Source organism: Bombina bombina, chromosome 6 (assembly GCF_027579735.1).
Source record: "Bombina bombina isolate aBomBom1 chromosome 6, aBomBom1.pri, whole genome shotgun sequence".
Taxonomy (NCBI): Eukaryota; Metazoa; Chordata; class Amphibia; order Anura; family Bombinatoridae; genus Bombina; species Bombina bombina.
Window position 1 is genome coordinate 469,108,189 of NC_069504.1, and position 27,500 is coordinate 469,135,688.

At 39.2% G+C, this 27,500-nt stretch overlaps 1 protein-coding gene across 1 annotated transcript in view; it reads left to right on the forward strand.

Annotated features, from left to right (window-relative positions):
• Positions 1-27,500, forward strand: part of TMEM266 (transmembrane protein 266) — a 488,010-nt gene that overhangs the window by 64,663 nt on the left and 395,847 nt on the right. The window contains 1 exon segment of the mRNA XM_053717259.1: positions 4,643-4,801. Coding sequence (XP_053573234.1) covers positions 4,643-4,801 — 159 coding nt within the window.

The following is a 27,500-nucleotide window of genomic DNA, read 5'->3' on the forward strand; positions in this document are numbered from 1 at the left end:
AATATTAATTTGGTTATTTTTAATTTTTTATATTTTTTATCTTTTAATTTCTAATGATTCACGTTTTAAGCAGTAAATCCGTGTTGCTCTAGGTTCGTCTTATCCTGAATCTGCCTGCCTCCCATTATCACGCACACAGCGGTTTTTTATAGCTCCCACCAAATGCTCTGATGTTTAGGCACACATATGATTATACATACTTATTCACAATAGACCATATTTAAGACCTATGTGACCATTTAATATAAGCCTGATATACTAGCTTTGATTTTCTTGGGGCTCACAAAGAAGCTCAGTTGAGATAGGTATAGTAGCAGCCCGGCATAACTCTAATCACAGGCTCCGCTGTCACTCCGTGACCTAGCTACGCCCATTGACTGACTGACAGGCTATGCTAATTAGCCATGCGGTCGTGCTCCAAGCTCACTCACGCTATACCGGGTTGAGCCGCGCCTGTTTCACTGATGCACTACAGACTCGGTACACAGACTTGCTACATAGGTAAATACACGCACCCATGTTTACATCTATCTTAGCTCCCAACACTAGGGTATAATACACCGGCTAAGACATCCTGCATAGAACCCTGACACTGGGAACTACGGGCCTTTTTGTTATATTCAACTCGCATGGGACACAACACATTGCTCTGCGCGCCCAGGGGGCTTGACAATTTTGTATTTTTGTATATTTGTATCTGCCAGAATGTCAGATTAGTACTTATAGCTCACATACTTTTACATAGGATTGGTCATAGCAAGCCTTGGGATAAATATGGGGGACATTGAATTAGCAGTAACAGACCTCATATATATCTATATATATCTGATTGACTTTTATTATTTGTTTATTTTTCATCTAGTTCAAATGCTAGAAGTTTAAATGCCTAATCTATGTTGCAATGTTTATATGATATGGCTTATGTGTATATTTCCTTAAGATTGAGTCCTGTAACTGGATACAGGGAGGTGGATATGTTTTTAAACAGTGCAACTGATAGATAGATTCCTCTTCTTGCATGATGTTTACTTTGATTATTTGATTATTTGATTAGTGTGTTTTCCATCATTGCTTGTCTAAATATACTTTAAGCTACTTAAACTGGATCAGTAACTAATTACAGTGATTCTATTGTAACTACTGAATATCTACTACTACTGATGATTGTATATATTAGTGTTCAACTATGAGGTTATGCAAAATACTTGCATATGCAGTTTGTTTTATTTTGTATTTTGATTGTGTTTTCTGGTGGTATGGTCATGGGGCCTTGTTTGTGTGTTACCATGGTGATGGATTTTTGGCGCAATTTTGATGTTTGTGATGGGTGGGGCTAGTGCTATATATTGCACACTTTGTTCACCCCGAAACGTTACCACAATAAAGATTTGAAGGTTTCTGAAACTAAATCCAGTGAGTGCAGTCCTTTATTGGATATAGACTGTGTGTATATATATATATATATATATATATATATATATATATATATATATATATATATATATATATATATATATACACAAACAAACACACCAATCGGCAGCTAGATCCTAGGTTCTTTGCTGCTCCTGAGCTTACCTAGATTAACCTTTCAGCAAAGGATAACAAGAGAAGGAAGCAAATTAAATTATAGAAGTAAAGTTGTTTAGAATTACATGCTCTTCTGAATCTTGAAAGAAAAAAAATGGGATTCATGTCCCTTTTTAAGTAAGCACATTAAAATACAAAAATCCTCCAGTCGTAAATATTTAATTTCTTTCTAATGGTGGTGAGAGTTCCTTACTGTTGGGAATATATCACCTGGCCCCCAGGAGGAGGCAAAGACACCCTATAGCAGAAGCTTAACTATCCCTCCCACTTCATGTTCTCTCCTAGTATTTTCTTTGCCTAGTCAAGGAGATAGGCAAAGACAGGTGCACTGTACTTCTTGAATTATAACCACCATTTCCCTCAATGGATAGTTCCTGGAAGAGAGGGACGTAGGAGAGTTCTCCGCCGTGCAATGTAAATCTCTCTGGAGTTGTGGTCATAAGCCTGCCATGGGTGTTACTAGGAAGCTCCTTAGCCTCCTGTTTGGCCATGCAGATGTACTTCTACTGTTTGTTACATTAATGGATGGGCTATCTACTGCATTCTCAGGAGTCATATCTGGGTAAGATTAGTGGAGTGGGCTATTTGTATTGCCCTTAATGGTGGAGATTGTTTAGGGTAATTAATACTGGTTTTATTATAGTTTAAGGATTAGTTTTTGTACTCATTTTCTAGGGTACTGGTCCACTTTTTAGTTGTGTGGTATAAACCATTTTTTTTTTTTTTTCTAGCTCTCTTTCTAGAGACGAGGTACTAATTTTGTCAGTTTATTAATTCTCCAGGATTATCAGACTACATTTTATAAGAGTCTAGACTTGGTACTGTGGGAGCTATCTCTGCCTTAGCTCTTTGGTTGAGGTAGTGGCCTGCTGAAGTAGTGTCACAGTTGAGACTTTTAAATTTACACTATGGAAAAGGATTGAAAGAAAAAAAATGGGATTCATGTCCCTTTTTAAGTAAGCACATTAAAATACAAAAATCCTCCAGTCGTAAATATTTTTTTGAACATGGTCTGTAGTTTTCTATTTCCTTGGTCATGAGTGGTGGGAACTCTTATCCGTGGGTGAAGGATAAAGATATATAATTATATCTGTCAAGCAGTTTTGCTCTTTTTTTGCCAATGCTGGATTTAGACATTTTCTATGTCTATATTCCTTTTAAATCTATTCATTTGAGTGTGTTAATGCTACACCATAAGTTTACAATGGAACTTGAGCATAGAACATATATGTACGTGAACAAAATATACAATGAGAAATAGAATAATCCCTATTGGGATTCAAACCGCTATTCTTAGTGGAGAAAAATTTGAAGGGTGCAGTGTATTAGACCACTGCACCATAACACACCCGCCTTTTATCTTTTGGAACCATTTATCCGGTGGTTCGATTCCCAGGATATATTATCTTTTTTATGTGTTTTAATCATTATTTTTTGTGAATTTTCTATATATTGTCATTTGAATACTATATCTGTATGTACATATACAAATGCTATTTTCTTAAGTGTAATCCAGATATATAATGGATCATATAGAAAATCAGCTGATTTTGGTGCAACAGAGGAAGTTTGAGAATTTCCACCAATCAAGTAACACCTTGAGGTTTAAAAGTCTGGTTTCTATCAGATGTTTGCTATCCTTGGAAAAAGCTGGCATCAGACTAGTGAAACGTGCGTTGGATTTTTGTGGACATATACGGACATTTGTATTAGCAAAGCTCAGAACTTAAGGGCTTCCGAATAATTGCAAATTGTTAAGATGTTTGGCTGTTTGCTTTTGCCAGATTGTCTTATGCCCATTTAGTATCTGACTAATACAGTCTGTTTTTCAGTCCTTGTTTTTAATAAAATATTTTAACTACTGCATCCTTGTTAGCGTGGGGCTTTATACCTACCTGTAACATCACTTAGAGCTTAGTTATAACTCTCTCCAATGTGAGTATTGTTCCCTGTGGGATTGGATTAGTTGATCCATACATTCTTCATTATATTTGTCCTTTTCCTTCCTTGCATGTCTTTCTGTGATCATGTGATCCTCTGCAATCGGGTGCCTGAGGCAGATTTTCTGCCTATTTGGACTTTCCTTTGGCATGGCCTTGCTTATTTGCACTTCTGTTGTTTTGTATTATCTGTATTTACTTAAATGCTAGCAGTTTATTATTAATCAATAATCACCTAATTTTGATGTTTTATTATGGCATTCCTTCTGGAGGAAGACTTTGGCTTTTTTTTCTACTGGCTTCTATAACACTTTTGGTATTCTTTCAGTTTATTTGTTTTCAAGTGAAAGTAAGGGTTGAAAGACGACTTCCACTCCTGTAGCTTCATAGTTGAGGCATCTCATTCTCTGAATTTCTTACTTATTTAGAGGCAGGTCAGTCACCGCCTTTATGTATTACAGTTTATTTGATTTGTTCGGTGTCTACTTCTTGGGTTTCCAGAGGGGGGGGGCATTGATGAACCCTGCATCTTATTTGCAGAGTTACTTCAGTTATCTATTTAATGTCTTTGTCTCGGCTGTGGTAACTTTTGTCAGGTAGCTCCTTTAACCTTAGTTCATCATAAATTGGTGCCTACCTCTTTTATCCCACCCATTTTTTTAGTGGACTCCACAGCTTGGGTATTAGTTCCCAACAGTAAGGAATTTCGTGGACTCTCACCACTATTAGAAAGAAAACCAAATTTATGCTTACCTGATAAATTCCTTTCTTGGTGGTGAGAGTGCACAATCCTGCATATTTTTGTTACTGGTGGCAGTTCTAGTTTGCACCTCCTTTACCCTACTATCCGTCTTACTACTTCCTCCTATTCTTGGCTTTATGAAAAATTTGGAGGGAACAGAAAGTAGGAGGGATATTAAGCTTTTACTGTAGGGTGTCTGCCTCCTCCTGGTGGCCATGTGATGAATTCCCAACAGTAAGGAATTTCGTGGACTTTCACAACCAAGAAAGAAAGGAATTTATCAGGCAAGCATAAATTATGTTTTTTATGACCTGTTCAGTAGTATGACCTAATAAATTCTAACTAATCACTTGTCTTTTTTTCTATTTAGGTCTACTTGGCTGAAGCCATGCTGTGGTAGACGTGCCACAGTTTGTCATGTGTTTTTACTCAGTGCTGGTGTTAACAGTTTCCTGGTGGCTTGTGTGATTCTGGTGGTGATTTTGATGACCGTGGAACTGCTAATAGACACAAAGCTACTTCAGTGTAAGTTACATAAATAATCACATTTTCTTTGTCAGTAATTCTCTGGTGTTTGCCTTCTTTTCAGAAATGTGGTTCTTTGAAGATATTTGAATTAAACTGACAGATTTATTTGTGTCTAAGTGGATTACTAATGGTATTATGTGTGGGTGACATATTTTTTGTTTGTGGATATTGTGTAGCATTTGTGCTAGTGACTTGGGTTATGAGACGAGTGGCTGGTCTGGATTTTTCTTTTTGATAGGATAGACATAAACTTGTGCTCTCACATGGGAATGTCTAGATGAGCATCTATGGAAGAATTTCAGGATGTGCGCTCTAATGGAATGTGGCTGGGTATTAACCCTGTACAGATTAGTGCGTTATTGCAGCTTTGTTCACACTCTTTCTTGAATGTCTCGTTTTCCATTAGACAGTTAAAGTCTTGCAGAAGCTTAACTTATGAATTTTAATGATTTCTTTAAATTATTTGCATGGATAGCGAGGCATGGCCTGATAGACTTGCTTTCTATTAGACTAATATATTGATTAATGAATGTGATCTTTTAGGTGGGTCTTAGTCAGGACTTATTTTTGGGAATTGGTTAATGTATAGGGTGTTCCTGGATGGATGTTTTAACCTTTTCTCCAACATTGGTGGGTCCGGTCCACGGCGTCATCCTTACTTATGGGAATATTCTCTTCCCCAACAGGAAATGGCAAAGAGCACAGCAAAAGCTTACCATATAGCCCCCCCTCTGGCTCCGCCCCCCAGTCATTCTCTTTGCCGCTCTGAACAAGTAGCATCTCCACGGAGATGGTGAAGAGTATGTGGTGTTAGTTGTAGTTTTTCATTCTTCTATCAAGAGTTTGTTATTTTAAAATAGTGCCGGTTTGTACTATTTACTCTAAAACAGAAAAGGATGAAGAGTTCTGTTTAAAAGAAGAGTATGATTTTAGCAGCAGTAACTAAAATCAAGTGTTGTTCCCACGCAGGACTGTTGAGCCCAGAGATCTTCAGTTGGGGGGAACAGTTTGCAGACTTTTCTGCTCAAGGTATGACTAGTCCATTTTCTAACAAGACTTAGTAATGCTAGAAGACTGTCATTTTCCCTCTTTGGGATCGGTAAGCCATTTTCTTAGACTCATAACAGAATGAAGGCTTATTAATGGGCTATATACTGGTTGACACTATTGTGGGCTAAATCGATTGATTTATTCGATATTTATATGTTGTTTGAAGCGTTTTACAACTTGAAAATACTTTGGTAACGTTTTTAAGCACCAGGCAGTCGTTTAGACACCTTTCCAGTCAGGAAGGGCCTTTCACTCTAGTAGGCAGAGCCTCATTTTCGCGCCTTAATTGCACAGTTTCTTCTGGATGCAGTGCATGCAACTTCATGTGAGAGGGTCTGGTGGCCATTAAAAACGTTTCTGGAAGGCTTATTTCGGTGGCGAATAACCCCCAAGGACAGGTGAAGCCGCAGCAAACGCTGTGGCTGGGACTGTAGTGGGTTTAAAATTGTTAATTTGATAAAATAGCTCCGGTTTCCTCATTTAAGGGGTTACAAACTTGGTGTGCAATACTTTCAAAGCATTAAGACACTAGGGTGCAAATTTGGTAAGGATCGGATATTTCCTTCATAGTTTTTCTAACATTCAGAAATAAAGTGTGCTCTGTTTAAAATTTAAAGAGACAGTAACGGTTTTATTGCATTAATAGCCTGTATAAGCCTGTCTAACATGTCTGTACCTTCAGATAGAACATGTTCTGTTCTGTATGTATGGAGGCCAAGGTGGTTCCCCCTTTAAATGTATGTGAAAATTGTGCCGTGGCGTCCAGACAAAGTAGGGACAGTACTGTCACATTTAATAAGGTTGCCCAAGATGATTCCTCAAATGAAGGTAGTGGGGGTAGTTCACCATCCTCTCCTTCTGTGTCAACACCAGTTATGCCCGCGCAGGCGACACCTAGTACATCTAACGCGCCAATGCTTGTTACTATGCAACAATTAATGGCAGTAATGGATAATTCTATAGCTAATATTTTATCCAAAATGCCAGCATTTCAAAGAAAGCGTGATTGCTCAGTTTTAAATACAGTGAAAGAGCAAGAGTGCGCTGATGATAATTTATCTGTCATACCCTCACACCAGTCAGAATTGGCAGTGAGGGAGGGTTTGTCGGAGGGAGAAATTTCTGATTCAGGAAAAGTTTCTCAACAGGCAGATCCTGATGTTGTGATGTTTAAATTTAAGTTAGAGCACCTCCGCGCCTTACTTAAGGATGTACTAACTACTCTGGATGATTGTGACTCTTTGGTCATTCCAGAAAAATTGTGCAAAATGGACAAATTCCTAGAGGTCCCTGTGCACCCTGATGCCTTTCCGATACCTAAAAGGGTGGCGGACATAGTGACTAAGGAGTGGGAGAAACCAGACATACCTTTTGTCCCACCTCCTATATTTAAGAAAATGTTCCCCATTGTCGACCCAAGGAAGGACGCATGGCAAACAGTCCCTAAGGTTGAGGGGGCAGTTTCTACGCTAGCTAAACGCACGACTATTGTCATTGAGGACAATTGTGCTTTCAAAGATCCTATGGATAAAAAATTGGAGGGTTTGCTTAAAAAGATTTTTGTTCAGCAAGGTTTCCTCCTCCAACCAATTTCGTGCATTATTCCTGTCACTACGGCGGCGTGTTTTTGGTTCGATGAACTAGAAAAGTCGCTCAGTAAGGAGACTCCATATGAGGAAGTCATGGACAGAATTCACGCACTTAAGTTAGCTAATTCCTTTATTTTAGATGCCGCTTTGCAATTGGCGAGGTTAGCGGCGAAAAATTCAGGTTTTGCAATTGTGGCGCGCAGAGCGCTCTGGCTAAAATCTTGGTCGGCGGATGTATCTTCCAAGACAAAATTGCTTAATATTCCTTTCAAAGGTAAGACCCTTTTTGGGCCAGAATTGAAGGAGATTATTTCAGACATCACTGGGGGAAAGGGCCATGCCCTCCCACAAGATAGGCCTTTTAAGGCTAAGAATAAATCCAATTTTCGTTCCTTTCGTAACTTCAGGAACGGACCGTCTCCTAACTCTGCAGCCTCGACAAGAGGGTAACGCTTCCCAGGCTAAGCCAGCTTGGAAACCAATGCAAGGCTTGAACAAGGGTAAACAGGCCAAGAAGCCTGCTGCTGCTACCAAGACAGCATGAAGGGGTAGCCCCCGATCCGGGACCAGATGTAGTAGGGGGCAGACTTTCTCTCTTTGCTCAGACTTGGGCAAGAGATGTTCCGGATCCCTAGGCACTAGAAATAGTTTCTCAGGGTTATCTTCTAGAATTCAAGGAACTTCCTCCAAGGGGAAGGTTCCACATGTCTCGCTTATCTTCAGACCGGATAAAGAGACAGGCATTCTTACACTGTGTAGGAGATCTATTAAAGATGGGAGTGATACACGCAGTTCCAACAGTGGAACAAGGTCAGGGGTTTTACTCAAACCTGTTTGTAGTTCCCAAAAAAGAGGGAACCTTCAGACTAATTCTGGATTTAAAAATTTTAAACAAATTTCTCAAAGTTTCATCGTTCAAAATGGAAACCATTCGAACAATTTTACCTACAATCCAGGAGGGTCAATATATGACTACCGTGGATGCGTACCTACATATTCCTATCCACAAAGATCATCATCAGTTCCTAAGGTTCGCCTTTCTGGACAAACATTACCAGTTCGTGGCTCTTCCGTTCGGTTTAGCCACTGCTCCCAGAATCTTCACAAAGGTGCTAGGGTCCCTTCTAGCGGTTCTAAGACCAAGGGGCATTGCAGTGGCACCTTACCTAGACGACATTCTAATCCAAGCGTCGTCTCTTTCCAAAGCAAAGGCTCATACAGACATTGTTCTAGCCTTTCTCAGATCTCACGGGTGGAAGGTGAACGTAGAAAAGAGTTCCCTGTCTCCGTCAACAAGAGTTCCCTTTTTGGGAACAATAATAGATTCCTTAGAAATGAAGATCTTCCTGACAGAGGTCAGAAAGTCAAAGCTTCTAAACGCTTGTCAAGTTCTTATTTCTATTCTGCAGCCTTCCATAGCTCAGTGCATGGAAGTAGTAGGGTTGATGGTTGCAGCAATGGACATAGTTCCTTTTGCTCGAATTCATCTAAGACCATTACAACTGTGCATGCTCAATCAGTGGAATGGGGACTATGCAGACTTGTCTCCCCTGATTCAAGTAGACCAGGTAACCAGAGACTCACTCCGTTGGTGGTTGACTCAGGATCACCTGTCTCAGGGAATGAGTTTCCGCAGACCAGAGTGGGTCATTGTCACAACCGACGCCAGTCTATTAGGCTGGGGCGCGGTCTGGGACTCTCTGAAAGCTCAGGGTCTATGGTCTCGGGAAGAGTCTCTTCTCCCGATAAACATCCTGGAACTGAGAGCGATATTCAATGCGCTCCGGGCTTGGCCTCAACTAGCAAAGGCCGGATTCATAAGATTCCAGTCGGACAACATGACGACTGTAGCTTACATCAACCATCAGGGAGGAACAAGGAGTTCCTTGGCGATAAGAGAAGTATCCAAGATCATCAAATGGGAGGAGGATCAATCCTGCCATCTATCTGCAATTCACATCCCAGGAGTAGACAACTGGGAGGCGGATTATTTGAGTCGTCAGACTTTCCATCCGGGGGAGTGGGAACTCCACCCGGAGGTGTTTGCCCAGTTGACTCAATTATGGGGCATTCCAGACATGGATCTGATGGCGTCTCGTCAGAACTTCAAGGTTCCTTGCTACGGGTCCAGATCCAGGGATCCCAAGGCGACTCTAGTGGATGCATTAGTGGCGCCTTGGTCGTTCAACCTAGCTTATGTGTTTCCACCGTTTCCTCTCCTTCCCAGGCTCGTAGCCAGGATCAAACAGGAGAAGGCCTCGGTGATTCTGATAGCTCCTGCGTGGCCACGCAGGACTTGGTATGCAGACCTGGTGAATATGTCATCGGCTCCACCATGGAAGCTACCTTTGAGACAGGATCTTCTAGTTCAAGGTCCATTCGAACATCCAAATCTAGTTTCTCTGCAGCTGACTGCTTGGAAATTGAACGCTTGATTTTATCCAAGCGTGGGTTTTCAAATTCAGTGATAGATACTCTGGTCCAAGCCAGAAAACCTGTGACTAGAAAGATTTACCATAAAATATGGAAAAAATATATCTGTTGGTGTGAATCCAAGGGATTCTCCTGGAGTAAAATTAAAATTCCTAAGATTCTTTCCTTTCTCCAAGAGGGTTTGGATAAAGGGTTGTCAGCGAGTTCTCTAAAAGGACAGATTTCTGCTTTATCTGTTTTATTACACAAACGCTTGGCAGCTGTGCCAGATGTCCAAGCTTTTGTACAGGCTTTGGTCAGAATCAAGCCTGTTTACAGACCCATGACTCCTCCTTGGAGTCTAAATTTAGTTCTTTCTGTTCTTCAAGGGGTTCCGTTTGAACCTTTACATTCCATAGATATTAAGTTACTATCTTGGAAAGTTCTGTTTTTGGTTGCTATTTCTTCTGCTAGAAGAGTTTCTGAATTATCTGCTTTGCAGTGTGATCCACCCTATCTGGTGTTCCATGCAGATAAGGTTGTTTTGCGTACCAAGCCTGGTTTTCTTCCAAAAGTAGTTTCCAACAAGAATATTAACCAGGAAATAGTTGTTCCTTCTCTGTGTCTGAATCCAGTTTAAAAGAAGGAACGTTTGTTACACAATTTAGATGTGGTCCGTGCTTTAAAGTTCTATTTAGACGCAACAAAGGATTTCAGACAAACTTCATCTTTGTTTGTCGTTTACTCTGGTAAGAGGAGAGGACAAAAAGCTACTGCTACCTCTCTTTCTTTCTGGCTGAAAAGCATCATCCGATTGGCTTATGAGACTGCCGGACGGCAGCCTCCTGAACAAAATACAGCTCACTCTACTAGGGCTGTGGCTTCCACATGGGCCTTCAAGAACGAGGATTCTGTTGATCAGATATGTAAGGCAGCGACTTGGTCTTCTCTGCACACTTTTGCCAAATTTTACAAATTCGATACTTATGCTTCTTCGGAGGCTATTTTTGGGAGAAAGGTTTTGCAAGCCGTGGTACCTTCCGTTTAGGTAACCTGATTTGCTCCCTCCCTTCATCCGTGTCCTAAAGCTTTGGTATTGATTCCCACAAGTAAGGATGACGCCGTGGACCGGACACACCAATGTTGGAGAAAACAGAATTTATGCTTACCTGATAAATTTCTTTCTCCAACGGTGTGTCCGGTCCACGGCCCGCCCTGGTTTTTTAATCAGGTCTGAAAAATTTCTTTCTCACTACAGTCACCACGGCACCCTATAGTTTCTCCTTTTTCTCCTAACCGTCGGTCGAATGACTGGGGGGCGGAGCCAGAGGGGGGCTATATGGGCAGCTTTTGCTGTGCTCTTTGCCATTTCCTGTTGGGGAAGAGAATATTCCCACAAGTAAGGATGACGCCGTGGACCGGACACACCGTTGGAGAAAGAAATTTATCAGGTAAGCATAAATTCTGTTTTTAAGAGAGACTGCACATCCCTTCTGTTGTGTGAGTGAAGGGTCATGGACTTTCTTGAGAGATTGACAATGATTGGACATTTGTTTTGGTTTGCTTATAGAAATAAGTTACATTATATTGTAGTTGTGGTAGGACCCTGAAAAACTGCATGAGTGAATTTGTATCAGGCACATGTTCTCTCCTTTTAAAAGATACGTAGCATATATTTGTAGGATACTTGTATTTGGTCTCCTGCTTGATTCACCCATGGCCAGTTATCAATATTCAGTTAAAGAACCTTGCCTCTCTGTTTAAATTATTATTATTATTATTATTATTATTAATGGCGTATTTTGTAGGAAAAAAGGTTTACTTCAAAACATGACTGAGAAACTGGCCAGATACCACACAAAATAGTGTGTTATTATATCAACATATCACTAAATATTAATTACTTTTAATTATAAAGTGAGTCTACTTGCTTATACTCTCATTATGTTTAATTTGGAACTGGAGGATCAGTACCAAAGCAGCCCTTATAAAAGCACATTTGGGGGAAGAAAACTTTTTGCCTAGGTCTGACGAACTACTGCCTGTAAGATATTCCTGGATCCTGGTAAAAGTTGCTTGCAAGAAAGCAGATTGTTTTATACATCCAATATTTTTCTCAAAGACCAAGTGGCTGTTTTGGACAGCTGTCCAGAAGAGACTTTATAACATTTACCCCATTATAAAGTCATACCCTGAGTAGACAAGTGGTCACTTTGAAATAAGCACTGATATTGTTTGGCAGCTATCCATATAGGCCACCCTTGATATTTATTTATTTATTTATTTATTTATTTATTTATAAAATATTTTACCAGGAAGGATACATTGAGATTTCTCTTGTTTTCAAGTATGTCCTGGGACCACAAAACATTGCATTGATACAATAGGGTACAATAAAATACAAAAACAATAAATAATACACAATATAGGCAAACATTTAACATAGAACTGGTAGGAAATATTTAATCAACAATGACAGGCACATTCTGTTTTGAGATATGTAGAGAGGGATCTCTTAAAGGATATTAAGCTTGGGGAAATTTTTAAAGTGTGAGGGAGGTCATTCCATAATTGTGGTGATCTGTAGGAAAAGGAGGATCAAGCTGATTTCTTTTTGTATTGAGGCAAGTTAAATAATGTGCTGTTATTGTATTGGAGGTTATAGGAGGTGGGAATAGCAGGGGAGAGCACTCTGCTCAGGTAGGGTGGGAGCTTCCCAGGAAGGCTCTTAAACACAAGGCAGGAAAGATGGAGGGTGCGTCTGGATTCCAGCGACAGCCAGTTTAGTTCTTTTAGCATGTCACAATGGTGGGTCCTGTAGTTACATTGTAGCACAAAGCGGCAGAACGAGTTATACAGTGTATTAAGTTTATTAAGGTGAGTTTGCGGTGCAGGTGCATATACTACGTCCCCGTAATCCAAGATAGGCATCAGCATTTGCTGTACAATCTTTTCCTTTACTGTAGGGCTGAGGCAGGATTTGTTTCTGAACAGGGCACCTTGTTTTGGATAAAATTTAGATGCACGTTTTTCTATGTGGAGGCCAAAAGATAGATTGGGGTCTAACAACATACCTAAGTATTTAAAAGAGTGGACTGCGGTCAGCGTGCAATTGGATTTTGTTTTGATGCGAAGATGTGAATTTTGTAATTTGTGTAATTTAGGTCCCGTTCCAAAGATCATTGTGACAGTTTTGTCAGAGTTTAGGAAGAGTTTGTTTTTTGAGATCCACTTTTCTACCTTTGTGAACTGGTGTTGGAGCACTGCTTCAAGCTGCGGCAGATCGGAATTGTTTGCATAGATTAATGTGTCATCTGCGTACATGTGTATAGTTGAGGATTTGCAGACATTAGGCAGATCATTTTATAAATAATGTGAATAGTAGGGGGCCAAGAATGGAACCTTGGGGTACACCACACGTGACTGGGAGAGGGAGGAAGTCGCTGTCAGAAATGGAGACATTGTGATCATTACAGATGAACAAAACCAGGTTAACGGACGATCAGCAATACCAGAGTTTTTTAGTTTGAAGAGTATTATGTCGTGGTCTACTGTGTCAAAGGCCTTTGCAAAATCAAGGAAAATCGCTCCAGTTAGGTCTCCTTGTTCCATGCCAGTTTGGATGTCGTTGCAAACTTTTAGGAGGGCAGTTGTAGTGGAGTGATTCGGGCGAAACCTGATTGATCAGGGGTCAGATAGTTAGATTGTTGGTAATACTCACATAATTGCGTATGGATGCATTTTTCTAAGATTTTTGACAATACTGGGAGCAAAGATATAGGGCGATAATTAGAAACCAAGGTTAATTCCCCACTTTTATGGATTGGCACTACTCTTGCAGTTTTCCAAAGTTTGGGTATGTATCCAGACACCAAGGATTCGTTAATTAGGGTTGTGACCGGTTTAGCAATTGCCGGCGCACTGAGCTTCAACAGCATTGCTGGGATTTGATCAGGTCCAGACTGGTTTTTCATTTTTAGATTATAAAGGTGTTTCTTAATGACATTGATGGGTACAGGTCTAAAATTGAACTTCTCTATATTGGGTCTTTGCTGATTTAGTGGGGCCTGATCCACATTTGTAGTTTCAGGATGCGTGCCATTTATTAGTTTGTCAATAAGGGTGGTTGAGCATCTGACAAAATAACTATTAAAGGCATTTGCTACTTCTAAGGGGAGTTGCAGGGTATGGTTGTCCACATTGACAGTGGGGGGTTGGGAGTGGATTGGAGGATTTTGTAAGTTATTTATGAGTTTCCAAAACTTTCTAGGGTTTGATATGTTGTTGTTCAGATTTTCACAGAAATATTTTCACAGATATACTTAGTAGCTCTTTTCACCTCTGCACCAGTAGTGAATTGCTGGTCTGTAGCTGACCCGTGGGCTAATTTCCTTTGCATGGGTTAAACACATAGATATAGACAAGCAATAGTGCAATAACAAAATGTTCTAATCCATTAGAGCATTTTAATACTGCAGATTTATGTCCCTTTAAAACATACATATGAGATGAATGGTGTGTCAAAAAGGAAGAATGCTATCAAATCTTGAACACCTAAAAAATGAATGTTCAGGATCACAGTGAAATGACTTAGTTGAAGATACTGGAAGCTTTCTTGATTGCAGTCATTCTTCAAAATATTTCCTGATGGATAGTATATCACACCGTAATCATGTAATTTCATAGAATTTTAGCATACACTATATGTAAGTATGTGGACACCTAACCATCACACCTATATGAGCTTGTTGGGCATCACCACTTCTGGGAAGGCTTTACACAATATTTTGTACTGTGTCTGTGGGAATTTGTGCAAATTCAGCCAAAGAAAAGAGCATTTATGAGGTCAGGCACTGATGTTGGATGAGAAGGACTGGCTTGCAGTCGGCATTCTAGTTCATCTCAAAGGTGTTTAATGAGGTTGAAGTCAGGACTCTCTGCAGGACACTAAAATTCCTCCACACCAAACTTGTCAACCCATGTCTTCATAGACCTTGCTTTGTGCACAGGGGCACAGTCATGTTTGAATAGGAAAGGGCCTACCCCAAACTGCGGCCACAAAGGTGGGAGCACCCAGTTGTATAAAACGTATTTGTATCTTGTAACATTAAGATGACCCTTCACTCAAACTAAAAGACCTAGCCAAAATTCTGACCCCCCCCCCCCCAGACCATTATCCCTCCTCTACCAAACTTTACAGTAGGCCTTATGCATTTTGAAAGGTAGCATTTGCCTGGTGTCTGCCGTTTCCATTTTCTTCCATCAGACTGTCATATAGTGGAGCATGATTCATAACTCCAGATAACCCATTTCCATTGCTCCAGAGTCCAATGGTGGACTTTATACATTCCAGGCGTCGCTTGGCATTGCGCATTTTGATGTGAGGATTGTGTACATTTCTTGAACCTCCCGACACACAGTTCTTGTGCTGATGTTCTTTAAAGAGTCAGTTTGGAACTCTGTAATAAGTGAAGCAACAGGATGATTATTGTGGGCTGTGCAGTTCAGACTTTGGCAGCACTGCTAAGAGTTTGCATGGTCTAACACTTTGTGTGGCTGGGCTGTTATTCCTAGACACTTTCATTTCACAATAATAGCACCTACAGTTGAACAGGTCTAGTAGGGTAGAAATTCCACAAACTGACTTGTGGCAAAGGTAGCATCCTTTAGCCGTGCTGCATTTAAAGTCAATGAGCTCTTCAGCAAGGCTGATTATACTGACAATATTTCTCCATGGAGATTTCCTGGTTATGCACCTATTCACAGTGGGTGTGACTGAAACACCTTGACCCAAAAATTAGGAGTGTCCACAAACTTTTGGTCATATAGAGTAACACTGCAACCAGGTGAAGCATCAAAGTTTCAGATCCAGAATGCTTAACAGAGTTAATTCTATGAAACAATATCTCTTCAGAGCTCAAAGATTATTCCTGAATGTTCCCTATCTGATCAGAAAATTGTTTCTACTGATACAGTCCAATAGGTTACAGAAATCTAGTCTCTGGAGTACCAACACCAAATGAGAAGCTCACTTTTTGTGGAAATGATTGGCTGTCTGATACAAATCATTGGGGCTGTTGATGCACTAATCCTTAACCATATCCATTGCTAGTAATGTCAAACCGTCCTTTGCAGAATGATGATCAGTTATTTTGAGTTCCTGATCACTTGAATGAACTTTGAAACATATCTATTAAGGAGAAACAAATTCAGAGAATTCAGAATCTATATTTCGAAACCAAATTAATAAAAAAAAACCTGTGTTAAAAAAATACTTTTAACTACATTAACTGAATCACCAGGATGTTGTCCAAGTAAGTAGAAGATTTAAATGCCCTAAAATTGAAGCTTGTTAGAGGAGCATCACGGACCTTGTAAATTAACACTGAATCAGTGGTTAGACCAGAAAGTGCTGCAGATTGAAAATACAGTTGTTCTATAGCAATCCTTAAAAACCTGAATTTAACTGGATGGATTAGAATATAAGAAGCCTACTTAAGATCTATGATGGCGGGCAATTGACTTGATTCTTGCAAGGACTCCTTGAAATATGAACCCTTACACATTTTTTCCATTATTATAAAGTGACATGAAACAACTTTCTAGTTTACTTCTATTATCAAATTTTCTTCGTTCTCTTGGAATGTTTTGTTGAAAAGCAGGGACATAAGCTCAGAAGCATGCACGTGTCTGGAGCAGTATATGGCAGGAGTTTTGCAACATCTATACAAACATTAGCCCATACCTTAGATCTGTTGCAGATTTTCATACCTCACCCCTTCAACCCTAACGAGTCAGCGACACAACTAAAGTTATTTGAAATCAAAACTTAGATTTTGACAGTTAGAAATGGCCGCCCAGCTCCGCCTAAGAACGACATCATAGAATGTGTTAATTTCTATGGTCCAATCAAAAATGGATCACTAGTTAAAATTTGGTCTCGCGCTTTCGTTGTTTCGCACATGTGCAGCAGTAATGGAACCAAATATCCGGAACCAAAATGCTGTGCAACACCGAACTATGTTATCATTTGCCAATTGTGCGATTTTAATGATGCTTTAATTTATTCAATAAATTAGATAAAAAAATGCAGTTGTTTTATACGTATAGGGTGTTACGGAAAAAGGATAATTATGTGAATGTGAAAAATAAAAATATTTGCGAATAGCGTTTGACACCACTATCATATCAGATCATAATGTGTGTGATCAAATATCTAAAATATATAAGATTTGAATTTTCAATATTACTGATAACGAAATTGGATGTCTCGCACATTGAAACGGAGGAACAAAAAATAACTATGCTTTATTTTTTAGTCCAAATGTGCAGACAGACTTCTGCTTTCTCACTTCCCTAAAGATGCGCGTGCGTATTTTGATATTACTGACGTCACTTGGTGCTACGTGCACGAGTATTAGATAGAAAGAGAACCTCACTATAAGGTAGGAGGAGAAGGGATTGGGAGGAGTTTGTTGGCCATTTTTAACAAATAAAATATAAGTTTTGATTTCAAATAACTTTAGTTGTGTCGCTGACTCTTTAGGGTTGAAGGGGTGAGTTATGAAAATCTGTAACAGATCTAAGGTATGGGCTAACGTTTGTATAGATGTAGACTGTCCCTTTAGTAATATGAACACTAGATAGCAGCACTATTTCCTGCCATGTAGTGCTCCATACACCTACCTAAGTATCTCTTCATCAAAGAATAACATGGGAACAAAGCAAATGTATTTGATAATAGAAGTAAATTGGAAACTTTTTTTAAATTGCATGCTCTGTCTGAATAACAAAATACAAATTTTGGGTTTCATATCCCTTTAATTCCATAATTTAAGAATAATTGCCTCATTTCTGTGGAGCAAAAAAGACTGAAAAATCAGTATTGTTTTCAGAGGGCAAAAAACAATGGAGTACCCAGAACTGATCTGAGATCTGTTAACTGGTTAATGACTAGTGCAAAACGTCTCCACAATGAAAGTTCAGAAAAAGTAAAGAACTCAAAAGTTCTTGTCTCTAGTCCGGTAATAAAATGCCAAGGTTGGGTAAAAAGTTAAGTTCAAATAGAGCGATATCTCCCCCTACATACCGCCACACCTATCATCAGTGGTAGGGCTCTGAAGGATGATGCTGACAATTGGTTTCCGGCTATGTGAGAATACCCAGCAGTAGCCAATGTGCTTTATTCCTTGGTGTTTTTCCAAAGATAAGAGTTAAAATGTATAATAATAATTTTAGAATAAGAAGAAGGAGGCAGAAACACCCCATGCAAAGGCTTAAATTTGCCTCCCACTCCCCTCACCCCCCCCCCCCCCCAGTCATTCTTTGCCTTTCGTCCCAGGAGGTTGGCAGAGACGTGTCAGAATATTAAAATTTTTGTTTTTTGTCTCTTATGGAGGGTAGTACTCTTTGGCATGAGACAGGAGTTTTAAGTAGTCCTGTCAGTCTCTCAGTGAGGGCTTGGATGAAAGTTAGTCCGGAGATGCAGGGAGAGTCTTTCTGCGAAACCATCCCGACTCATGTTAACAGCTCCTCAAGCAATCGGCGTTGTCGAACTTCGCTCCGCTGCCTGCTTTCTTCTCTCATGTCCATGGAAGAGGCGATGCCACTATTTCTTTCATGTAATTAGCAAGAGTCCATGAGCTAGTGACGTATGGGATATACATTCCTACCAGGAGGGGCAAAGTTTCCCAAACCTCAAAATGCCTACAAATACACCCCTCACCACACCCACAATTCAGTTTTACAAACTTTGCCTCCGATGGAGGTGGTGAAGTAAGTTTGTGCTAGATTCTACGTTGATATGCGCTCCGCAGCAAGTTGGAGCCCGGTTTTCCTCTCAGCGTGCAGTGAATGTCAGAGGGATGTGAGGAGAGTATTGCCTATTTGAATGCAGTGATCTCCTTCTACGGGGTCTATTTCATAGGTTCTCTGTTATCGGTCGTAGAGATTCATCTCTTACCTCCCTTTTCAGATCGACGATATACTCTTATATATACCATTACCTCTGCTGATTCTCGTTTCAGTACTGGTTTGGCTTTCTACAAACATGTAGATGAGTGTCCTGGGGTAAGTAAATCTTATTTTCTGTGACACTCTAAGCTATGGTTGGGCACTTTGTTTATAAAGTTCTAAATATATGTATTCAAACATTTATTTGCCTTGACTCAGAATGTTCAACTTTCCTTATTTTTCAGACAGTCAGTTTCATATTTGGGATAATGCACTTGAATTAATCATTTTTTTCTTACCTTCAAAAATTTGACTCTTTTTTCGCTGTGGGCTGTTAGGCTCGCGGGGGCTGAAAATGCTTCATTTTATTGCGTCATTCTTGGCGCGGACTTTTTTGGCGCAAAAAATTCTTTTCCGTTTCCGGCGTCATACGTGTCGCCGGAAGTTGCGTCATTTTTTGACGTTATTTTGCGCCAAAAATGTCGGCGTTACGGATGTGGCGTCATTTTTGGCGCCAAAAGCATTTAGGCGCCAAATAATGTGGGCGTCTGATTTGGCGCTAAAAATATGGGCGTCGCTTTTGTCTCCACATTATTTCAGTCTCTTTTTTTCATTGCTTCTGGTTGCTAGAAGCTTGTTCTTTGGCATTTTTTCCCATTCCTGAAACTGTCATTTAAGGAATTTGATCAATTTTGCTTTATATGTTGTTTTTTCTCTTACATATTGCAAGATGTCTCACGTTGCATCTGAGTCAGAAGATACTACAGGAAAATCGCTGTCTAGTGCTGGATCTACCAAAGCTAAGTGTATCTGCTGTAAACTTTTGGTAGCTATTCCTCCGGCTGTTGTTTGTATTAATTGTCATGACAAACTTGTTAATGCAGATAATATTTCCTTTAGTAAAGTACCATTGCCTGTTGCAGTTCCTTCAACATCTAAGGTGCAGAATGTTCCTGATAACATAAGAGATTTTGTTTCTGAATCCATAAAGAAGGCTATGTCTGTTATTTCTCCTTCTAGTAAACGTAAAAAATCTTTTAAAACTTCTCTCCCTACAGATGAATTTTTAAATGAACATCATCATTCTGATGACTCTTCTGGTTCAGAGGATTCTGTCTCAGAGATTGATGCTGATAAATCTTCATATTTATTTAAAATGGAATTTATTCGTTCTTTACTTAAAGAAGTACTAATTGCTTTAGAAATAGAGGATTCTGGTCCTCTTGATACTAATTCTAAACGTTTGGATAAGGTATTTAAATCTCCTGTGGTTATTCCAGAAGTTTTTCCTGTTCCTAATGCTATTTCTGCAGTAATTTCCAAAGAATGGGATAAATTGGGTAATTCATTTACTCCTTCTAAACGTTTTAAGCAATTATATCCTGTGCCGTCTGACAGATTAGAATTTTGGGACAAAATCCCTAAAGTTGATGGGGCTATTTCTACCCTTGCTAAACGTACTACTATTCCTACGTCAGATGGTACTTCGTTTAAGGATCCTTTAGATAGGAAAATTGAATCCTTTCTAAGAAAAGCTTATCTGTGTTCAGGTAATCTTCTTAGACCTGCTATATCATTGGCTGATGTTGCTGCAGCTTCAACTTTTTGGTTGGAAACTTTAGCGCAACAAGTAACAGATCATGATTCTCATGATATTATTATTCTTCTTCAGCATGCTAATAATTTTATCTGTGATGCCATTTTTGATATTATCAGAGTTGATGTCAGGTTTATGTCTCTAGCTATTTTAGCTAGAAGAGCTTTATGGCTTAAGACTTGGAATGCTGATATGGCTTCTAAATCAACTCTACTTTCCATTTCTTTCCAGGGTAACAAATTATTTGGTTCTCAGTTGGATTCTATTATCTCAACTGTTACTGGTGGGAAAGGAACTTTTTTACCACAGGATAAAAAATCTAAGGGTAAAAACAGGGCTAATAATCGTTTTCGTTCCTTTCGTTTCAACAAAGAACAAAAGCCTAATCCTTCATCCTCAGGAGCAGTTTCAGTTTGGAAACCATCTCCGGTCTGGAATAAATCCAAGCCTGCTAGAAAGGCAAAGCCTGCTTCTAAGTCCACATGAAGGTGCGGCCCTCATTCCAGCTCAGCTGGTAGGGGGCAGGTTACGTTTTTTCAAAGAAATTTGGATCAATTCTGTTCACAATCTTTGGATTCAGAACATTGTTTCAGAAGGGTACAGAATTGGTTTCAATATGAGACCTCCTGCAAAGAGATTTTTTCTTTCCCGTGTCCCAGTAAATCCAGTGAAAGCTCAAGCATTTCTGAATTGTGTTTCAGATCTAGAGTTGGCTGGAGTAATTATGCCAGTTCCAGTTCCGGAACAGGGGATGGGGTTTTATTCAAATCTCTTCATTGTACCAAAGAAGGAGAATTCCTTCAGACCAGTTCTGGATCTAAAAATATTGAATCGTTATGTAAGGATACCAACGTTCAAGATGGTAACTGTAAGGACTATCTTGCCTTTTGTTCAGCAAGGGCATTATATGTCCACAATAGATTTACAGGATGTATATCTGCATATTCCGATTCATCCAGATCATTATCAGTTCCTGAGATTCTCTTTTCTGGACAAGCATTACCAGTTTGTGGCTCTGCCGTTTGGCCTAGCTACAGCTCCAAGAATTTTTACAAAGGTTCTCGGTGCCCTTCTGTCTGTAATCAGAGAACAGGGTATTGTGGTATTTCCTTATTTGGACGATATCTTGGTACTTGCTCAGTCTTTACATTTAGCAGAATCTCATACAAATCGACTTGTGTTGTTTCTTCAAGATCATGGTTGGAGGATCAATTTACCAAAAAGTTCATTGATTCCTCAGACAAGGGTAACTTTTCTGGGTTTCCAGATAGATTCAGTGTCCATGACTCTGTCTTTAACAGACAAGAGACGTCTAAAATTGATTTCAGCTTGTCGAAACCTTCAGTCACAATCATTCCCTTCGGTAGCCTTATGCATGGAAATTCTAGGTCTTATGACTGCTGCATCGGACGCGATCCCCTTTGCTCGTTTTCACATGCGACCTCTTCAGCTCTGTATGCTGAATCAATGGTGCAAGGATTACACAAAGATATCTCAATTAATATCTTTAAAACCGATTGTTCGACACTCTCTAACGTGGTGGACAGATCACCATCGTTTAATTCAGGGGGCTTCTTTTGTGCTTCCGACCTGGACTGTAATTTCAACAGATGCAAGTCTCACAGGTTGGGGAGCTGTGTGGGGATCTCTGACGGCACAAGGAGTTTGGGAATCTCAGGAGGTGAGATTACCGATCAATATTTTGGAACTCTGTGCAATTTTCAGAGCTCTTCAGTTTTGGCCTCTTCTGAAGAGAGAATCGTTCATTTGTTTTCAGACAGACAATGTCACAACTGTGGCATACATCAATCATCAAGGAGGGACTCACAGTCCTCTGGCTATGAAAGAAGTATCTCGAATTTTGGTTTGGGCGGAATCCAGCTCCTGTCTAATCTCTGCGGTTCATATCCCAGGTATAGACAATTGGGAAGCGGATTATCTCAGTCGCCAAACGTTGCATCCGGGCGAATGGTCTCTTCACCCAGAGGTATTTCTTCAGATTGTTCAAATGTGGGAACTTCCAGAAATAGATCTGATGGCGTCTCATCTAAACAAGAAACTTCCCAGGTATCTGTCCAGATCCCGGGATCCTCAGGCGGAGGCAGTGGATGCATTATCACTTCCTTGGAAGTATCATCCTGCTTATATCTTTCCGCCTCTAGTTCTTCTTCCAAGAGTAATCTCCAAGATTCTGAAGGAATGCTCGTTTGTTCTGCTGGTAGCTCCGGCATGGCCTCACAGGTTTTGGTATGCGGATCTTGTCCGGATGGCCTCTTGCCAACCGTGGACTCTTCCGTTAAGACCAGACCTTCTGTCACAAGGTCCTTTTTTCCATCAGGATCTGAAATCCTTAAATTTAAAGGTATGGAGATTGAACGCTTGATTCTTGGTCAAAGAGGTTTCTCTGACTCTGTGATTAATACTATGTTACAGGCTCGTAAATCTGTATCTAGAGAGATATATTATAGAGTCTGGAAGACTTATATTTCTTGGTGTCTTTCTCATCATTTTTCTTGGCATTCTTTTAGAATACCGAGAATTTTACAGTTTCTTCAGGATGGTTTAGATAAGGGTTTGTCCGCAAGTTCCTTGAAAGGTCAAATCTCTGCTCTTTCTGTTCTTTTTCACAGAAAGATTGCTATTCTTCCTGATATTCATTGTTTTGTACAAGCTTTGGTTCGTATAAAACCTGTCATTAAGTCAATTTCTCCTCCTTGGAGTTTGAATTTGGTTCTGGGAGCTCTTCAAGCTCCTCCGTTTGAACCTATGCATTCATTGGACATTAAATTACTTTCTTGGAAAGTTTTGTTCCTTTTGGCCATCTCTTCTGCCAGAAGAGTTTCTGAATTATCTGCTCTTTCTTGTGAGTCTCCTTTTCTGATTTTTCATCAGGATAAGGCGGTGTTGCGAACTTCTTTTGAATTTTTACCTTAAGTTGTGAATTCCAACAACATTAGTAGAGAAATTGTGGTTCCTTCATTATGTCCTAATCCTAAGAATTCTAAGGAGAAATCGTTGCATTCTTTGGATGTTGTTAGAGCTTTGAAATATTATGTTGAAGCTACTAAGTCTTTCCGAAAGACTTCTAGTCTATTTGTTATTTTTTCCGGTGCTAGAAAAGGCCAGAAAGCTTCTGCCATTTCTTTGGCATCTTGGTTGAAATCTTTAATTCATCTTGCCTATGTTGAGTCGGGTAAAACTCCGCCTCAGAGGATTACAGCTCATTCTACTAGGTCAGTTTCTACTTCCTGGGCGTTTAGGAATGAAGCTTCGGTTGATCAGATTTGCAAAGCAGCAACTTGGTCCTCTTTGCATACTTTTTCTAAATTCTACCATTTTGATGTATTTTCTTCTTCTGAAGCAGTTTTTGGTAGAAAAGTACTTCAGGCAGCGGTTTCAGTTTGAATCTTCTGCTTATGTTTTTCATTAAACTTTATTTTGGGTGTGGATTATTTTCAGCAGGAATTGGCTGTCTTTATTTTATCCCTCCCTCTCTAGTGACTCTTGTGTGGAAAGATCCACATCTTGGGTAATCATTATCCCATACGTCACTAGCTCATGGACTCTTGCTAATTACATGAAAGAAAACATAATTTATGTAAGAACTTACCTGATAAATTAATTTCTTTCATATTAGCAAGAGTCCATGAGGCCCGCCCTTTTTTTGTGGTGGTTATGATTTTGTATAAAGCACAATTATTCCAATTCCTTATTTTATATGCTTTCGCACTTTTTTATCACCCCACTTCTTGGCTATTCGTTAAACTGAATTGTGGGTGTGGTGAGGGGTGTATTTGTAGGCATTTTGAGGTTTGGGAAACTTTGCCCCTCCTGGTAGGAATGTATATCCCATACGTCACTAGCTCATGGACTCTTGCTAATATGAAAGAAATGAATTTATCAGGTAAGTTCTTACATAAATTATGTTTTGTCACACTTGAAAGGCTGTGTCCCTGTTCCACGGCATATATTCTGGTAAGATCGTTTCATTTTACTTTATCGTCAATGTACTGTAATGTGAATGTTTTCCCGGGAGGTTACACACCTTTGCGGGTCTAAACTATATGACATAAGGGTCTCAGTGAGTCTCTGTTAGTATCTTGGAATCAAGGGTTAATATCTGCTGAGGGGGGTGATTGAACAGGGGATTTATAATCATGTTTATTTGATTCAACCTGCTTATGTGTGATGTTTATGGCCTCGTGGTTGGAACTTTGAGGCCTTTGGAAGTGACGCAGCATTTTGGTTGGGCACACTTTTTTCGACTATTCGGTTCACCTTGTGTTCGGGCGTGGTTTTGTTCCGCATTCCTGACTGTGTGGCGAATGAGATATTAGAAAATATCTCCAAATTTTAGAGAAAGATCAGCTGTTGAGTCAGTATTTAATTAATAAATCAGATTTTTACCCACTAATGCCAAGATAATGGGTAATAAACTAAATAGAGATTTCAGCAAGGATTTATCTAGATCTTCTACCTGGCTTTCACCCAAGAAAGTTTTTTTAAATGTGGTACTAAACCATGTATATCTTGTTAATATGCCGAAATTGAAGATATATTTAGGGCAAGTGTATCAGAATAAGAATTCTGTAATAGACATCATTTATGTAGTTCCACTCATGTGGTATATTTAATCACATGTCATTTTTGTAACAAAACCTGTGGCTAAACATTATGCTTACCATAGAGTTAAACAAGAATCTGTCTTCATATTTCATGCCATTGACAACATGCCGTTTAATATAAAAGAAGCAGACACGAGAGCTTAGCTTCTAAAGTTTTTTTTTTATTTTTAAACTCAAAACTGGCAGTCTGTTTGGTATAATCAAAAAGTCAGATTTAAAGTTGTTCATCATTTATCAGTAAAGGTTGTAATCGAAGAATAAAAGAGAGAGGAAAACCTCAAAACGGAAGAGAAAGGGAAAGAAGAAGGAAGGAACCCCTCCCCCCACACACATTTTAGTTCACACGCTTTTAGGTTAGTTTTCTTTCCAACATTGTTACTACACACTTTCACAGTCACACATTCACTTTTTACATACTTCACCCCAGTATATTTCTTATGCATCGCACACACCATCATTTTCACACTTCTTCACCACTCCACATAACTTTCATCCAGTACATATTTCACACACATCATATACATTTTATTGACTTCACATACTTCACTTTTACACATCATTCTCACTTTCACCAACACCTCGTCACTATTATTTGCATAATACATCACACTTTCTCAACTTTTTTTCCTCCAAACTTCTGATTGATATATTCAATATAAGTATTTTCAGATGAGTCAGTTATAAAAAGAGCATTAGGATATATGTTTTTTATTTGTACATATATTTTTAATTGCACTCCTTTTTTATAACCTCTACTGTAATAGTATTGGACAATATATAGCGCATTCTGAGAATTAATGACATATTTTATTCACATATGTAAAGTCTAAGCTGAAAGATAAAGCTTTATGATTTGTTTTGAGCTAACCAATCACAGATTAGTGTGTACATATGGCCTTGATTAGTATGTATAAAAGGAAATGTGTTCAATATTGCTAAGCCCTGACATTGTCATTGCAGAGGTTAACAGGTGCCTCCAAGTCTCAATTTGATGACATCATAGTTTCCATCAACTTTCCCCACAGGCAGTGCAGCAGCGTAATCCACAGGATGTTTCCCCTATATGACAAGTACACAGCAAGACTTAAAGGGACACTGAACCCAAATTTTTTCTTTCGTGATTCAGATAGAGCATGCAATTTTAAGCAACTTTCTAATTGACTCCTATTATCAAATTGTCTTCATTCTCTTGGTATCTTTATTTGAAATGCAAGAATGTAAGTTTAGATGCGGACCATTTTTGGTGAACAAACTGGGTTGTTCTTGCCGATTGGTGGATAAATTCACCCACCAATAAACAAGTGCTTTCCATGGTCCTGAACCTTCTTTCAAATAAAGAAAGCAAGAGAACGAAGAAAAATTGATAATAGGTGTAAATTAGAAAGTTGCTTAAAATTGCTTAAAATTGCATGCTCTATCTGAATCACGAAATAAAATTTTTTTGGGTTCAGTGTCCCTTTAAGCTGATGGGGGTAAATCACTAAAGATTATACTCTTCAATGTTTAGATTGTTTAATTGAGTACATAAGTGAAAAGAGGTCTACTGGGGCTCGCTTTCTGCCCATATGTATCACTGACAGGCAACCATTTACTCAGCTGTTTGCCATAAACTAAACAGACCAACACGGTATACAACTAATTATACCGTGTTAATTATGTGGTAGAGACCATACTATTTTTCCGGTGCAGATCTGGAAGCAGCAATCCAAGAATTGCTTTTACAACATGTTTATCATTGTTCATAACTGTTTCAGAATTACAAGGCCTCAAGCTCTAAGGATCGCTTTGTGTCCAGGAGATGGCAGATCTAGTACAGCCCTGCCAAGCCGCAGTAATTGTGCTCATTTCTCTTCTGGTACCTGGACTTACTATCTACAGAGAGATGTCTAGACAAGAAAAATTTCAGATAACTGGGCTGTAAATTTCAATTGGGTATGAGCTGGAATTCAAAACAACTGTGCTTCACTATTTTGCTCCCAGAAGATGCCGAAAAGATCACAGCAATCTAACAATTTAATGAAACTTGTCTTTCAACATTAATTAGGCTTTTACTCACCTTTTTTTTCAGCTAATTTTTTTTTTTTTTTTATCTAGACCAGTTTTTGATCTGAGGGTTTAAACAGATCTGGTGAACTGAAAATTCAAGATGGAGTCCCTCATTAAAAGGCACATGAAACCCAATTTTTTCTTTCATAATTTAGATAGAGCACATGTTTTAAACAACTTTCCAATTTACTTCTATTATCTAATTTGCTTAGTTGTCTTGGTATACCTTGTTGAAAAGGATATGTAGGTAGGCTCAGGAGCTGCTGATTGGTGGCGGCACATATATGCCTCCATTTTATTGGGTCACCCAATGTGTTAACTCCCAGTAGTGCATTGCTATTTTTCAACTAACAATACCAAGCGAATGATGCAAATTAAATTGGAACCTTGTTTAAAATTGTATGCTCTATCTCAGGGTTCTTCAAACTA